This window comes from Chlorocebus sabaeus, chromosome 4 (genome assembly GCF_047675955.1).
Source record: "Chlorocebus sabaeus isolate Y175 chromosome 4, mChlSab1.0.hap1, whole genome shotgun sequence".
Classification (NCBI taxonomy): Eukaryota; Metazoa; Chordata; class Mammalia; order Primates; family Cercopithecidae; genus Chlorocebus; species Chlorocebus sabaeus.
Genome location: NC_132907.1, coordinates 57,518,288 through 57,535,738, shown reverse-complemented (window position 1 = coordinate 57,535,738; position 17,451 = coordinate 57,518,288). Strand labels below are relative to the sequence as shown.

The window sequence follows — 17,451 nt, the reverse complement described above, 5'->3', positions numbered from 1 at the left end:
CCGGCTCATACGGTGGGGGACTGGAAGACGTCATTCTGGCCTGGGAAGAGGAAGCTGTTGGGAGGGGGCTAGAGGTTGGGGGTGGAGCTAAGAGTCTGCCGATGCTTTCCAGGGGGTTGAGGGTTTTGAGGTGTGGAAGGGTAAAAGTAGAGTAGGTTATTTAGGGAAGGGACGGAGGGAAGGAAGGGAAGGGAAGGGTAAAGGGGAGGGAACTGGGAAGGAGAGGGGCGGGATGGGGTTTGGGTGGGGTGGGGAGGAAGGAGGGAGGAGGGATGTGCTAGGTGGGAGCTAGGTCGTGTGTCTGGCCTAGGAGACTGGTCTGGTTCCGTTGGTTTAAGCGCGTGCTCTACCTGAGTCTTGGAACTTCCCGCGTCGGAATTCCCTAACTGCAGCTATATGAGTGCGCGACTCCAAGTAACTGCTGTTAAGAGTAAAGAATTGGTAGCTCCCTGTCACAGAGAGGGATATGGACCAATATCTCACTATATTCTTCACGGGCTTCAGTGTAAATTAGAATTCATCAGGCTTTTTCATTTGCATGTCGCTGTCTTTTGACTTTGTGGCCCCTTAGTATAAAATACGTGTTTCAGGAGGAGCTGAGTGCCGGTGGACCGCTGCCGGGCTTTTTATCGTGGCAGAGAGACCTACTTCATCTTTTCATTCCCAGCACTAGTACAGGAACTTGTATGAGATAGGAACCCAAGAGATCATACAATCCTAAGAAACTGAATACTTGCCTTGTGCCTGGTGCTGGGACTATCAAACTAACAAAATGTTTCCTGTCCTTAACGTGCTTCAAGCAGAGACAAAGGACTTCACTATAATTTTTCTATTTGGGTAGGTATGAACTGTAGCAGAAGGATAGGAGAAAGCAGTGGGGTAAAAGAGGCTTCATTTACTACAGAAGGCAACCTGAGTGGGTAAATCAAAGCACTTTTTAGAAAGCTGTCGTTACTTAGAATCCCACCTAAGAAAGCTTCCAGTTACATTCTTTAGAATTTAACAAATCAATAACTGAATTACTCTAAATTGGTCTTTTGCCATTTGAATTACATTTTTACTCCCTCAAAGACTTGACTATATTTATGAAAATTGTAAGTTCTATGATGTTACCAAGCTACACTTAAAATTTGACATAGACAATATACCAAGAAAAACTAGATTTTTTTATTATTGTTATATAAATAGGCAGTTGGGTCTCTAGCTATCAGTTTATTTGGTATACTATAGATTGAAAAGTGGTGGCCTGGCACCGAGTTTGTTTTTAATTTGAGACAAAATACACAATTGAAAGTTTTCAACTCCTCAAATTGGAAGATTGAACAATGTTGGTGTGATATTCCTGCATAGCAACAAAGCTCCCCAAAGTGTAATCTAACTAACTTAATTCATTGGCATATTGCCTGTGGCTGCTTTCCCACTACAACTGCTAAACCAAGTAGTTTACACAACACTGCAAAGCCTAAAATACGGACTCTGGCACTTTACAGGAAAAGTTTGTTGACCTCTTCCCTAGAGCATATAATTATGAATTTTTTTGGTCTTAGGACCCCCTTGATACCCTTAAAAATTATTCAGGATTCCAGATAGTTTTTGTTACATATTGGTTGCATGTATTAATATTTGTGAATAACTCGGCCGGGCGCGGTGGCTCACGCCTGTAATCCCAGCACTTTGGGAGGCCGAGGTGGGTGGATCACGAGGTCAGGAGATTGAGACCATCCTGGCTAACACGGTGAAACCCAGTCTCTACTAAAAATGACCAAAAAAAAAAAAAAAAAAAGGCCGGGCGTGGTGGCGGGCGCCTGTAGTCACAGCTACTCGGGAGGCTGAGGTAGGAGAACGGCGTAAACCCGGGAGGCGGAGCTTGCAGTGAGCCGAGATCGCGTCGCTGCACTCCAGCCTGGGCGACTGAGCAAGACTCCGTCTCAAAAAAAAAAAAAAATTTGTGAATAACTCATAAACTGAAAATTAAAATGTTTAACAATGTATTTAAAAGCATAACAAGGCCAGGCGCAGTGGCTCACGCCTGTAATCCCAGCACCCAGCGCTTTGGGAGGCCAAGGCACGTGAATCACGAGTTCAGCCTGGCCAATATGGTGAAACCCCGTCTGTACTAAAATACAAAGATTACCTGGGCATGGTGGCATGTGCCTGTAGTCTCAGCTGTTCAGGAGGCTGAGGCAGGAGAATCGCTTGAACCTGGGAGGCAGAGGTTGCAGTGACCCAAGATCGTGCCACTACACTCCAGCTTGGGCAACAGAGTAAGACTCCATCACAAAAAGAAAAAAAAAAAAAAAAAAGCATAACAAGCTTAATACATGTTAATATAACACTTTTTTAAAATGAGAAATCATTATAGTTTCTAAAACTAAAACAGGGAGAAGAATGCGATTATTTCATATTTTTGCAAATGTCTTTAGTGTCTTGATCAGTAATAGATAGCTGAATTCTCGTATCTCTATCTGCTGTCAACTAAAGAAAAGTAACCCGCTTTTAAAGAATTAAAGTCAGTTTAATTCAGAGTCAGGATTGCAACCTTTCCGAGAGTTTCTGTTAGACTGTTCCAAAGTAGTGTTTTAGCCCACAGCTTACATATCAGGGGTTGGAAATTCTGCATGTGCTCAGAAATTACATTAAACATGCTCATAAACTGGGTACAGTGACTCACACCTGTAATTCTAGCACTTTGGGAGGCCTATGCATGAGGATCTCTTGAGGCCAGGCATTCAAAACCAATCTGGGCAATGTAATGAGACCCCCATCTCTAAAAGCAAAATAAAAAAAAATTTTTTTTTTTTAATTTGCTGGGTGTGGACCTGTAGTCCCAGCTACTTGGTAGGCTGAGGCAGGAGGATCACTTTAGCCCAGGAGTTCCGGGTTGCAGTGAACCATGACTATGCCACTGCATTCTTAGTCTGGGTGATAAAAAGTGAGACTCTGTCTCAAAAAAAAAAAAAAAAAAAAAGTCATAAATTACATTACAGCAAAATCTCATCCAAGTTTGGGTGTAAGAGTACATCCGGTTATAGATTAGATTACAGAGGCACAACCATGAATCCTGTGGGACACTATCTTATATAGTGGAAGAGGCAAGGGGTGGGAACACTGAACTTACCTTTTTAAAAAAAAATGCATTGATTCAAGCAAGAGATGTGGGAACCTGTGCTCTAACCTGCTTATTGTTTCCAGGGCATTCTTCTAGAGGTCTACACTCAGTCATTGAGTTGGGCTTTGTGAAATTCTGCTGGCAAAGGATTTTGTTAAGTTCTGCTGGTAAGCAGAATGAGCAAACCTGGTTTTTTTATGTCTATTACTTTGTCTAGCATGTCAACATTTTGTGACTTATTTAATTGAAGTATAATATATTTAAAAAGCTGGCCTTGGCCGGGTGCAGTGGCTCACGCCTGTAATCCCAGCACTTTGGGAGGCTGAGGCGGGCAGATCACGAGGTCAGGAGATCAAGACCATCCTGGCTAACACAGTGAAACCCTGTCTCTACTAAAAAGAAATACAAAAAATTAGCCTGGTGTGGTGGCAGGCGCCTGTAGTCCCAGCTACTCGGGAGGCTGAGGCAGGAGAATGGTGTGAACCTGAGAGGCGGAGCTTGCAGTGAGCCAAGATCGCGCCACTGCACTCCAGCCTGGGCGACAGAGCAAGACTCTGTCTCAGACAAAAAAAAAAAAAAAGAAAGAAAGAAAAGCTGGCCTCACTGGGCACCGTGGCTCCCGCCTGTAATCCCAGCACTTTGGGAGGCCGAGGCAGATGGATCACCTGAGGTCAGAAGTTCGAGGGTAGCCTGGCCAACCTGGCTAACATGGTAAAACTCCGTCTGTACTAAAAATACACAAATTAGCTGGGCATGGTGGCGCAAGCCTGTAATCCCAGCTACTCAGGAGGCTAAGCCAGGAGAATCGCTTGAACCCAGGAGGCAGAGGTTGTAGTGAGCCGAGATCGTGCCATTGCACTCCAGCCTGGGCTACAAGAGCGAAACTCCATCTCAAAAAAAAAAAAAAAAGGGGGGGGAAAGAAAAGCCGGCCTCAGTTACATATTTAGGAAAAGTACAAGTATTTTAATAATTGGCAACAAGTATAGTCAGTTTTGTTTTGTTTTTTTTTTAAATAGAGTTTTGCTCTTGTCGCCTAGGCTGGGGTGTAATGGTGCGATTTCAGCTCATTGCAACCTCTGCCTCCCAGGTTCAAGCGATTCTCCTGCTTCAGCCTCCCAAGTAGCTGGAATTACAGGCTAATTTTCTTTCTTTCTTTTTTTTTTTTTTGAGATGGAGTTTTGCTATTGTTGCCCAGGCTGGAGTGCAGTGGTATGATCTCTGTTCACTGCAACCTCAGCCTCTCAGGTTCAAGCAATTCTGCCTCAGCCTCCCAAGTAGCTGGGATTACAGGTGCATGTCACCAAGCCCAGCTAATTTTTTTTTGTATTTTTAGTAGAGATGGGGGTTTCACCATGTTGGTCAGGCTGGTCTTGAATGCCTGACCTCAGGTGATTCACCCGCCTCGGCCTCCCAAAGCCCTGGGATTACAGACGTGAGCCACCATGCCCAGCTATGCCTGGCTAATTTTCTGTATTTTTAGTAGAGATGGGGTTTCGCCATGTTGGCCAGGCTGGTCTCGAACTCCTGGCCTCAGGTTATCCTCCCACCCCGGCTTCCAAAGTGCTGGGATTACCGGTGTGAGCCACCACGCCTGACCTGTTTTTCTTAAAGTGATAAACTCATTTCATTTATTTTTGAGAAAATGTTTGCCAAATACTTAAATCTGAACAACTGTACTTTGTGAGTCATTCTTTCAAGTAAAAATAATGTTTCATGAAAAAAAGCTAACAACTCAATTACAAGTGGTTTTCTTTTAGATGACCATCGTACTTAGATATGCATTAGCTGGGCATGGTGGCATGTGCCTGTGGTCCCATCTATTCAGGAAGCTGAGGCAGGGGAAGATCACTTGAGTCCAGGAGTTTGAGGCTAAAGTGTTTCATGACTGAACTTGTAAATAGCCACTGCACTCCAGTCTGGATAACATAGTGAGACCCTATCTGTAAGAAATTTTTTTAAAACCATACTTTATGATGGCTGGGCGCGGTGGCTCACGCCTGTAATCCCAGCACTTTGGGAGGCCAAGGCGGGCAGATCATGAGGTCAGGAGATCGAGACCATGGTGAAACCCCATCTCTACTAAAAATACAAAAAATTAGCCGGGCCTGGTGGCGGGTGCCTGTAGTCCCAGCTACTTGGGAGGCTGAGGCAGGAGAATAGCTTGAACCCAGTAGGTAGAGCTTGCAGTGAGCTGAGATCGCACCACTACACTCCAGCCTGGGTGACAGAGCGAGACTCGGTCTCAAAAAACAAACAAATAAACAAACAAAAAAAACATACTTCATGATTACTTCTCCTTTTGTCATACTGAGGGTTAAAAAGACTATTTAAGGGTCAGGTTTTAATGAAATGAATACTGTTTATGGCTTTATTAAGGATATGCTTAAGGGAAACTGATTTTGCTTACAATGCCTGTGTAACTGAAAAATACAGTGACGACTACAACATTTTGAATCCTACTGCCTTGATTTATGTTAAGGCACTATTTTAATTTAGGCATTTAAAGATAGAGCATGCTTCTTCAATGATTAGGAGAAACACAGATGTAAGTAAAGATTTTATTACTTACAGGCCTGGAGGGCATCTGGCACACCTGGAGGTCAAGGAATGCAGTCAGGGAAAGAGAAAGAGGGACTCATGAGCCAATGCATTCATTGGTTTCATGGTGTTTTCCAAATAGATTTCCCAAGAGGAATTCCCACACTTTAATTGGTGGATTTAAAGCAATCATGCACAAATTTGAGGACACGCTCGTCAGCTCAAAATGACTTTGAATGTAGCCCAACACAAATTTGTTAACTTTCTTAAAACATTGTGAGATTTGTGATTTTTTTTTAAGCTCTCAGCTATTGTTAGTGTATTTAATGTGTTGCCCAAGACAATTCTTCTTCTTCCATTGTGGCCCAGGGAAGCCAAAAGATTGGACACCCCTGTTGTTGGAAGTCATGCTGTGATCAAGGTAGTCACTGTGGCATATCTGCACAGTCCATGTAGGACGTCAGGGTCAGCAGGGCTGGTGAGGTAGGCTGTATGTAGTTATCCTATGGGGAGGCGGGCACCAGGAGGAAGTTTTATATAATAGATACCTGGATTGATCACATTGAGGAACGGGGAGGAGGTGTAGAACTGCAAACTGTGTCAAGGGTGACTGAACCCTGCTTCTGATATGAGAAAGTCCAACTTATATTCAAAATAAATGCTAAGACAATATAAAATTATAAGAATTTGGCCAGGCATGGTGGCCCACGCCTGTAATCCCAGCTACTTTGGGAGGCTAAGGCTGGTGGATCGCCTGAGGTCAGGAGTTAGACACCAGCCTGACCAGCATGGGGAAACCCCATCTCTACTAAAAATACAAAAAAAAAAAAAAAAAATTAGCTGGATCTGGTGGCGCATGCCTGTAATCCCAGCTACTCAGGAGGCTGAGGCAGGAGAATCACTTGAACCTGGGAGGGAGAGGTTGCAGTGAGCTAAGATTGCGCCATTGCAATCCAGCCTGGGCAACAAGAGCGACACTCTGTCTCAAAAAAAAAAAAAAAAAAAAAGAATTCACTACAGGCACCCGCAGATTTACCCATTGTTAACCCACTTCCCATTTTCCCTGAGAATACTCACTGTTGGTGCTTGCTGCTGCAGCCTTTACCCCAATATAACTCACAGATTATGGTCCCAACCTAACACCCAAAGTTTGTGTCTATTATTTTATTATTTTTACATCACTCTATTATATTGACTTTGGAAACAAAATACATTATTCTATTTATAGCATTCTGTTTTTAGTAGTGGAATTTCCATTTACAAAATATAGTAATTCTCGATCGCTGAAAATGTCAAACCCTAGAAAACATAGCATTCCTATGTGTGATGTTGTAAGTTCGTGGTGAACTTATGGCACTGAAATGGTGTGACAACAAGGTGGTCACAATGTTGTCAATATTCCACAATGATACGGTGACTGAAGTAGACAACAGATGGAAAGAAAACTAAGAAGCCATGTGTCATTGTGGATTATAGTGACAATATGGAGCAGCGGACTTGGCTGATCAGATGCTCACTTCATATCCAGCTTAGCGCCAAAGGTACAAGGTTTGGTATAAGATACTCTTCCATAGGCTGAGTGCAGTGGCCCACGTCTGTAATCCCAGCAATTTTGGGAGGCTGAGGCGGGTGGATCACTTGAGGTCAGGAGTTTGAGACCAGCCTGGCCGACATGGTGAAAGTCTTTCTCCACTAAAAATGCAAAAATTAGCTGGGTGTGGTGGCAGGGCCTGTAATCCCAGCTGCTCGCGAGGCTGAGGCAGGAGAATTGCTTGAACCCAGGAGGCGGAGGTTGGAGTGAGCTGAGATTGCGCCACTGCACTCCAGTCTGGGCGATGGAGTGAGACTCTGTCTCAAAAAAGAAAAATTAGTCGGGTGTGGTGGCAGGCACCTGTAATCCCAGCTACTCAGGAGGCTGAGGCACAAGAATCGCTTGAACCCAGGAGGTGGAGGTTCATTGAGCCGAGATTGTGCCACTGTATTCCAGCCTGGGTGACAGAGTGAGATTCTGTCTCAAAAAGAAAGAGATTCTTCTCCACCTTCTGAACATTGAAGTGTTGAACTCCCACATTCTGTTTAAGAAGGACAATCCTGAGCACATGATTAGCCTTGTAAACTTCAGCCTGATAGGCCAGGTGCAGTGGCTCACGCCTTTAATCCCAGAACTTTGGGAGGCCGAGGTGGGCAGATCACAAGGTCAGGAGATTGAGACCATCTTGGCCAACATGGTGAAACGCTGTCTCTACTAAAAATACAAAAAATTAGCTGGGCATGGTGGCAGGTGCCTGTAGTCTCAAATACTCAATAGCCAGGTGTGGTGGCGCACACCTGTAGTCCCAGTTGCTCGGGAGGCGGAGGCAAGAGAATTGCTTGAGCCCAGGAGGCGGAGGAGGTTGCAGTGAGCTGAGATCATGCCACTGAACTCCAGCCAAGGCAACAGAGGGAGACTTGGCCAAAAAAAAAAAGTTGGGGCACAGTGGCTCAGGCCTGTAATCTTAGCACTTCGGGAGGAAGAGGTGGGCAGATCACGTGAGGTTAGGAGTTCAAGACCAGCCTGGCTAACATAGCAAAACCTCGTCTCTACTAAATACACAAAAATTAGCCGGGTGTGGTGGCAGGCGCCTGTAATCCTAGCTACTCAGGAGACTGAGGCAGGAGAAGAGCTTGAACCCGGGTGGCAGAAGTTGCAGTGAGCCGAGATCGGCCATTGCCCTCCAGCCTGGGCAACAGAGTGAGACTCCACCTCAAACAAACAAAACAAAAACAAAAGCAAAGGGTGTCTCCTGTAATCCCAGCACTTTGGGAGGCCAAAGTAGGCGGATCACTTGAGGTCAGGAGTTCGAAACCAGCCTGGCCAAAATGGTGAACCCTCCTCTCTACTAAAGATGCAAAAAATTAGCTGCGTGTGGTGGTGGACGCCTGTAATCCCAGCTACTTGGGAGGCAGAGACAGGAGAATCACTTGAACCCAGGAGGCAGAGGTTGCAGTGCGCCGAGATCAGGCCATTGTACTCCAACCTGGGCGACAGAGACTCCGTCTGAAAACAAAAACAAAAAAACAAACCAAAACCAAAAAAACAAAAATTAGCCGGCGGGCATCTGTAATCCCAGCTACTCAGGAGGCTGAGGCAGGAGAATCCCTTGATTCCGGGAGGCAGAGGTTGCAGTGAGCTGAAATCGTGCCACTGCACTCCAGCCTGGGCGACAGAGACACTGGCTCAAAAAAAAAAAGAAAAAAAAAAAAAAAAAAAAGGAAAGGATGTTATGTTATGGAAACTCCAGATACCACTTCTCTCCTCCAGTGGTCTGAGTTGCGCGGCGCTTTCCCGCCTGTCCGGTAGGGCGGCGCCGCGCAGAAAGCCGCGGTCCCTTTGCGGAAGGTGCCGCTCTTGGCTTCGGCGGCGCCGCTGTCGCTTGGAGGCGGTACTTCCTCCGGGATTTGCCGCGGGTTAGTGGCAAGTTCCTCTGCAGTTGTTTAGGCTGTGACTGTGGCCCATTTTGCGGTGTGCGGCCAGCGATGGAGCGCTCTGGGCCCAGCGAAGGTGGGTTTCATGAGGCGAGTCCGGGCGTGGTGAGCCGTGTCGGGGGCGCCGGGGCGCCGCACTAACTAGGCCTCCTCTCTTTTCCTCTTGCTGCAGCGACAGGCTCAGACGCGTCGGGACCGGACCCGCAGCTTGCGGTCACCATGGGCTTCACTGGGTTCGGTAAGTGACTGCTCCAGGCAGAGCTCCTTTTCCTTTTGCAGAAGTTTGAAGAACCGCAGAGTGGGAGGGGAGATCGAGCTGTCAACTCGGAATTCCTGTAGCTCGGGTGCATACCTTTCAGTTTGTCAATACTCTTCTCCCATTTGTCTTCTATTCTGCGTATCCGTTGGAAGCAACTCAGAAGACAGTTATGAGAGTCTTGGAGAGAGAGGAAGAGAAAAGATGTTTCTAATTTTAAGTCACCAATAATGCTAAAATGAACATTTTTTGTAAATAATAGCATTTGTACGAGGATTTTTAAAAATATGTAATTCTCTAGGGTAGATTTCTAAAAGAGAGCCTAGTTTATACAGTATAAATATTTAAAAAGCTGAAAAATTGGGTATGTGTCTTTTAAAGCTGCTTGCTGCTTATTGCCGTTATACCCATCAAAAAGCTTGTTTTCAGGTTATACCAAAGTTAACAAAATTTAAGAATGCCATTTTTACCATATCCCTACCAATACAGAGTAGGTATTGTTTAAAAAGAAAATTATTTAAAAAATGAAAACAAAACTTTACTAGACTGATACATGAAAAATGTTTTCTCTTTATTTTGCATTTTAAAATTGTAAATGCTGTTCATCCAAACATTGGGATTCTAACTTCCCTGAACCTTTCCTCAAGGTGGTCTTGTTCTCTTTTGACCAGCCTGTATTAATTCTATGATAATGATTAAATAATAGACTTACACATGTTGACCTTGGGTTGTGTTCACACCTACTAGTTCTGTAGTTTTTCTATTCTTTTTTTTTTTTTTTTTTTTTGGAGACTGAGTCTGGCTCAGTCGCCCAGGCTGGAGTGCAGTGGCGCGATCTCGGCTCACTGCAAGCTCCGCCTCCCGGGTTCATGCCATTCTCCTGCCTCAGCTGGGACTACAGGCGCCCGCCACTAATATTTTTGTATTTTTAGTAGAGATGGGGTTTCACCGTTTTTGCCAGGATGGTCTTGATCTGACCTCGTGATCCGCCCGCCTCGGCCTCCCAAAGTGCTGGGATTACAGGCGTGAGCCACCGTGCCCGCCTTTTCTATTCTTTTTTTATTTTTTGAGATGGTGTCTTGCTCTGTCACCCAGGCTGCAGTGTACTAGTGCGATCTTGGCTCACTGCAGCCTCCACCTCCCAGGCTGAAGCCATCCTCCCACCTTGGTCTCCTGAGTAACTGGGATCACAGATGTGTGCCACCACACCTGGCTAACTTTTTATACTTTTGGTAGAGACGAGGTTTCACCATGTTGCCCAGGCTGATCGATCTCCCTAACTCAAGTGATCCTCCCACTTGAGCCTCTCAAAGTGATTATAGGCATGAGCCACCCTACCCGGTATAAATCCTTCATTTTAGTACCTCATTCCTTTACTCAGAAGTGAGAAAGGTGTCCCACATGTTGTGCCACATAGGGGAAAATTAGTTACTGGGGGAGGAGGAGAATGTTTCCATGCTCATACAGTTCCTTGTTATAGGGCAGAGATTTCTGTTTTCCTCTTAGCTCCTTAAAGTACCTGCATTACTTCTCATGTTGCCCCTTTCATCTTCAAGCCAACTACAATGCCTCAAATCCTTCTCAAACATTGGATCTCTCTGACTTTCTCTGCCGTAGCTGTTCTGCATCTTTGCCTTTAAGGGCCAACTAGGATAGTCTCCCTATTTAAAAGTCCATAACCTTAATTACATCTGCAAAGGGTAACTTTTGGAACATTCTCCATTCTGCCTCCTGTATTAGTGTTGTTGTTTTTTAGGGTAGGGATCTAGGTAAATTAGAGGAGGATGGGAAAGTTGACTGGTTAATAGTACTTACTGAAGGGATTGTCATCAAAAGTTATCTGTGACTCAAACTCCTTCTGTGATATTTTATGGTTATATTGGAGCTATGTTATAAACTAGACAAACTGAGTGTTTATTGATCAGTATTGATCACCTGAAGTTTGGCCAACTTATTGCAAGGCAATCGCAGTCTGCCATTTGTTCATGTTTTAGGTAAAAAAGCTCGCACATTTGACTTGGAAGCAATGTTTGAACAAACTCGAAGAACAGCTGTGGAAAGAAGTCGCAAAACACTGGGTAAGAAGTTCAGATATTTATCCTTTTATTGGTTTAAGTACTATGTGTACCTCATGCAAGTATATTAAAAAAGAAAAAAGAATGTGATTGGGCGCGGTGACTCACACACATAATCCCAACACTTAGGGAGGCCGAGGTGGGCGGATCACCTGAGGTCAGAAGTTTGAGAACAGCCTGGCCAACATGGTGAAACCCCATCTCTACAAAAATACAATAATTAGCTGGGCATGGTGCTGGGGCCTGTAATCTGAGCTACTCATGAGGTTGAGGCAGTCGCTTTGCTTGAAGTCGGGAGGTGGAGGTTGCAGTGAGCTAAGATCCCGCCATTGCACTCCAGCCTGGGGTATAAGAGTGAAATTCCATCTCAGAGAAAAAAAAGCGTTGTTATACTACTTGTCATTGTTGGATTTTTTTGTTGTTGTTGAGATGGAGTCTCTCCCTGTTGCCCAGGCTGGAGTGCATTGGCGGGATCTCGGCTCACTGCAGCCTCCACCTCCTGGGTTCAAGCGATTCTCCTGCCTCTGCCTCCTGAGTAGCTGGGACTACCGTCACATGCCACCACGCCTGGCTAATTTTTTGTATTTTTAGTAGAGACAGGGTTTCACTGTGTTGGCCAGGCTGATTTTGAACTCCTGACTTTGTGATCCGCCTACCTCGGCCTCCCAAAGTGCTGGGATTACAGGCGGAGCCACTGCACCCCTGCCTTTTTTTTTTTTTTTTTTTTTTTTTTTTGAGATGGAGTCTCGCTCTATCACCAGGCGGAGTGCAGGGGTGCGATCTCAGCTCACTGCAACTTCCACCTCCCCGGTTCAAGCAATTTTCCTGCCTCAGCCTCCTGAGTAGCTGGGACTACAGATGTGTGCCACCACGGCCAGCTAATTTTTGTATTTTTAGTAGAGATGGGGTTTCACCATGTTGGCCAGGATGGTCTCATCTCCTGACCTTGTGATCTGCCTGCCTCCCAAAGTGCTGGGATTACAGGTGTGAGCCACCGCACCTGGCCCAATTTATCATTTTAAAACCAACAATGGGCCGGGTGTAGTGGCTCACACCTGTAATTCCAGCACTTTGGGAGGCTGAGGCAGGCGAATCACCTAAGGTCAGGAGTTCAAGACTAGCCTGGCCAACATGGTGAAACCCCGTCTCGACTGAAAATAGAAAAATTAGCGAGGTGTGGTGGTGGGCACCTGTAATCCCAGCTTCTAGGGAGGCTGAGGCAGGAGAATCGCTTGAACCTAGGAGGCAGAGGTTGTGGTGAGCTGAGATCGCACCATTGCACTCCAGCCTGGGCAGCAAGAGCAAAACTCCATCTCAAAGTAAAATAAGATAAGATAAGATAAAATAAGATGAAATAAAAAAATAAGCCACAAGAGCAAAACTCCATCTCAAAATAAAATAAGATAAAATAAAATAACTAAAATAAATAAAGTATTGTACAGCAGCAATATCCAGTATTTGGCAGTGTGCCTGACAAAAAATATTTTCAGTCTTTGGAAGAAAACTTTTTTTGTGGTGAAAAGAAAGCTATCTACATGTACTATTTTTTGAAAAAACTGTTCATTACTTGTTTTATTTGAGATGGAGTCCTGCTCTGTTGCCCAGGCTGGAGTGCAGTGGCACGATCTCGGCTCACTGCGACCTCTGCCTCTTGGGTTCAAGTGATTCTCTTGCCTCAGCCTCCTGAGTAGCTGGGATTACAGGTGACCATCACCATGCCCGGCTAATTTTTTTGTATTTTTAGTGGAGACAAGATTTCACCATGTTGGCCAGGCTGGTCTCGAACTTGTGACCTCAAGTGATCCGCCCGCCTCGACCTCTGAAAGTGCCGGGATTACAGGCGTGAACTACTGTGCCAGGCCAAAACTCATTATTATTATTATTTTGAGATGGAGTCTCGCTCTGTTGCCCTGGCTGGAGTGCAGTGGTGCGATCTTGGCTCACTGCAAGCTCTGCCTTCTGGGTTCACGCCATTCTCCTGCCTCAGCCTCTAGAGTAGCTGGGACTACCAACAGGTGCCCACCAACACCCCTGGCTAATTTTGTTTTTGTATTTTTAGTAGAGATGGGGTTTCACCGTGTTAGCCAGGATAGTCTCGATCTCATGACCTTGTGATCCACACGCCTCGGCCTCCCAAAATGTTGGGATTACAGGTGTAAGCTGCTGCGCCCAGAAAAACCCCTCATTATTATGTGAAATTTCAAACACGGAAGTATAGTCGTGAACTACCATGTACCTGTCAATCAGATTTAACTACTGTAACAGTTCATGGCTAGTGTTACTTCTGTTTCCTCTTTCAGATGATTTTGAAGCAAATCTTGGACATCATTTTACTCATAAGTATTTTTGTATGTATTTTAAAATGGTAAGGATTGTTTTAAAAAAAGCTTAACCAAGATACCTGTAAGAGATAGGAAAGACCAAGCTGTTTCCTACCCTCTCACACTCCTCTCAGTACTTCACTCCTTTTTTTTTTGATTTGAGACAGGGTCTCACTGCTGTTGCTCAGGCTGGTGTGCAGTGCGTGACCTTGGCTCATTGCAGACTCAACTTCCCGGGCTCAGGTAATCCTCCCACCTTGGCTTCCCAAATAGCTGGGACTGTAGGTTGGTGCCACCACACCCCACTAATTTTTTGTATTTTTAGTTGAGATAGATTTCACCATGTTGGCCGGGCACAGTGGCTCACACCTGTAATCCCAGCACTTTAGGAGGCCTAGACGGGTGGGAGGTCAGGAGAGCGAGGCCATCCTGGCTAACACGGTAAAACCCCGTCTCTACTAAAAATACAAAAAAAAAAAAAAAAAAAAAAATTAGCTGAAGCAGGAGAATGGCATGAACCTGGGAGGTGGAGCTTGTAGTGAGCCGAGATCGCCCCTCTGCACTCCAGCCTGGGTGACAGAGCGAGACTCTGTCTCAAAAAAAGAAAGAAAAAAAAAAAAGATTTCACCATGTTGTCCAGGCAAGTCTTGAATTCCTGGGCTCAAGTGATCCACTTGTCTTGGCCTCCCAAAGTGCTAGGATTACAGGTGTGAACCAGTACTTTATTTCTGACACCAGATATATAGGAGTTTTCCCCCGCACATCAACCAGTTTTCCAACTGGGTATTCGGTAACTCACTTTAATTCTGACACTGTCTGCCTGGAGACTACCACAAGACTGCCTTCACTCAGACACTAATCTCAAGTCACAGGTTGTGACCAGTGCTTCTAATCTACTGTCTATAAATCAGGGTTCCCATGACTCCTCTTTTTGGTTTGATAATTAGCTAGGATGGCTCACAGGGAAACACTTTACTTAGTTTTAGCAGTTTATTATAAAGGGTGTTATAAAGGATACAGATGAACAGCCAGATGAAGTAATGCATTGGGCAAGGTATGGAGTGGGAGAGGTGCAGAGCTTCTGTGCCCTCTCTGGGTGCACCAGCTCCCCAGCATCCCCCTGTGTTCAGCTACCCTGAAGCTAATCACATCTAGTGGTTCAAGAGTGTCTAGACTGGGCGCAGTGGCTCACATCTATAATCCCAGCACTTTGGGGGCCAAGGTAAGAGGATGACTTGAGCCCAGGAGTATGAGACAAACCTGGGCTAACACAGTGAGATCCTGTTCAAAAAAGTTTTAAAAAATTAGCTGGGCATGGTGGCGCACACCTGTAGTCCCAGCTACTTGGGAGGCTGAGGTGAGAGGGTCACTCAAGCCCAGAGGTTGAGGCTGCGGTGAGCTATGATCATGCCACTGCATCACAGCCTGAGTAAAAAAGCGAGAGCCTGTCTCAAAAGAAAAACAAACATTTTTTCTATAGATCTTAATTTCCAGCTTCCCCAGAGATTGGTGGGTGGGGATGAAAGTTCTAATTATCTAACCCGTCAGTTTTTTTAGTAAGCAACAGTCCCATGCTGAGGCCTAGGGGTCCCACACTAAGTCACTTCAATAGCTTAAACTTAGGTGGGATCCAAAGGGGCTTCTAGTGAATAACAAAAGAGAGCTCCTATCACTCAGGAAATTCCAAGGGTTTCAGAAGCTCTGTGGCAGGAACCTGAAACAAAGACCAAATATATTTCTTTTTTTTTTTTTTTTTTTGAGGCGGAGTCTCGCTCTGTCACCCAGACTGGAGTGCAGTGGTGCGATCTCGGCTCACTGCAAGCTCTGCCTCCCAGGTTCAAGCCATTCTCCTGCCTCAGCATCCTGAGTAGCTGGTACTACAGGCGCCTACCACCATGCCCGGCTAATTTTTTTTGTTTTTTTTGGTATTTTTTGTAGAGAAGGAGTTTCACCCTGTTAGCCAGGATGGTCTTGATCTCCTGCCCTCGTGATCTGCCCGCCTCAGCCTTCCAAAATGCTGGGATTACAGGCATGAGCCACTGCGCCCGGCCAAATATATTTAATATTATACCGCAATATCATCACATCAAAAAACAATTTTAATATCCTCAAATGATAGACAGAGACATGCTATCTGAGGCATTTACAAATGTTTTAAACAATTTAGTGAATATTTGTACTATCACAGTGTAGGTACCTTGTATTTACCATTTTAAGCGTGTAATATAACATGTTTTGAACAGAATTATATTATTTGGCTATGTAAGCTTTTTGTTTTTATTTACTTACTAATTTTTTTAGGTCGCCCAGGCTGGAGGGCAATGGTGCAATCTAGGCTCACTGCAACCTCTGTCTCCTGGTACAAGCAATTCTCCTGCCTCAGCCTCCCCAGTAGCTGGGATTACAGGCACGTGCCACCACCACCCGGCTAATTTTTGTATTTTTAGTAGAGACGGGGTATCACCATGTCGGCCGGGCTGGTCTGGAACTCCTGAAGTCAAGTGATCTGCCTGCTTCAACCTCCCAAAGTGAAGCTTTTTATTTTTATTTTATTTTATTTTATTTTATTTTTTTTTTGAGACGGAGTCTTGCTCTGTAGCCCGGGCTGGAGTGCAGTGGCCGGATCTCAGCTCACTGCAAGCTCCGCCTCCCGGGTTCTCGCCATTCTCCTGCCTCAGCCTCCCGAGTAGCTGGGACTACAGGCGCCCGCCACCTCGCCCGGCTAGTTTTTTTTTGTATTTTTAGTAGAGACGGGGTTTCACCGTGTTAGCCAGGATGGTCTCGATCTCCTGACCTCGTGATCCACCCGTCTCGGCCTCCCTAAGTGCTGGGATTACAGGCTTGAGCCACCGCGCCCGGCAGCTTTTTATTTTTAATCTTTTTATTTTCAATTTTTGTGGGTACATAGATGTATATATTTATGGGTATGTAAGTTTTATAGTCCCTAGTACTTTGCTTTGTAAAGTAGGTTCTCAGTAATATTTCGAGAAGATTGAATTGAATTTAGACCTGTAATACTGTCTTGTTAAAAAATGAAATCTTGCTGCTTTGGAGAATATTTTGAAATGGCACAATCTGGGCTGGGCATAGTGGCTCATGCCTGTAATCCCAGCACTTTGGGAGCCTGAGGTGGGTGGATCACCTGAGATCAGTAGTTTGAGATCAGCCTGGCCAATGTGGTGAAACCCTGTCTCTACTAAAAATACAAAAATTAGCCGGGTGTGGTGGCGGGCGTCTGTAGTCCCAGCTACTCGGGGGGCTGAGGTAGGAGAATCGCTTGAACCTGGGAGGTGGAGGTTGCAGTGAGCCTAGATCGTGCCATTGCACTCCAGCCTGGGCGACGACAGCAAAACTCCGTGTTAAAAAAAAACGGGCACAATCTGTTGGAAAGAGCTTGGGATTTGGAATTGGGGGACCTAGGTTTGAGGCCCAGCCCCACAATCTACAAGATAAGTAACATTGGATGGGTTTTTCCAGTTTTTGATCCTTCATAACCCTGTTGTGTGTGTATCATCTACTTTGGAAGTTTCTTGAAGATATTAAGATGTTGGGTACAGTAGCTTATAAACAACAAAGAACTTTATAAATATTAAATTCCTGTAATTTTTCTTAGTAAAGCATGTATACATTTTATCTAAGCAGAACTTGGGGAGTTATTGAATTTTTAAATTTTTGAAAAATTGTCT

At 45.1% G+C, this 17,451-nt stretch overlaps 1 protein-coding gene across 2 annotated transcripts in view; it reads left to right on the top strand.

The window, feature by feature from the left end:
- The first annotated feature begins 9,074 nt into the window (after positions 1 to 9,074).
- The window catches only part of WDR70 (WD repeat domain 70), a 361,196-nt gene continuing 352,819 nt past the window's right edge, over positions 9,075 to 17,451 (top strand). For both annotated transcript variants that reach the window (XM_007961416.3, XM_007961419.3), the window contains exons 1-3: positions 9,075 to 9,189; positions 9,286 to 9,351; positions 11,364 to 11,447. In XM_007961416.3, coding sequence (XP_007959607.1) covers positions 9,165 to 9,189; positions 9,286 to 9,351; positions 11,364 to 11,447 — 175 coding nt within the window. In that variant the 5' untranslated portion in view covers positions 9,075 to 9,164. The remainder of the gene's footprint in view (positions 9,190 to 9,285; positions 9,352 to 11,363; positions 11,448 to 17,451) is intronic.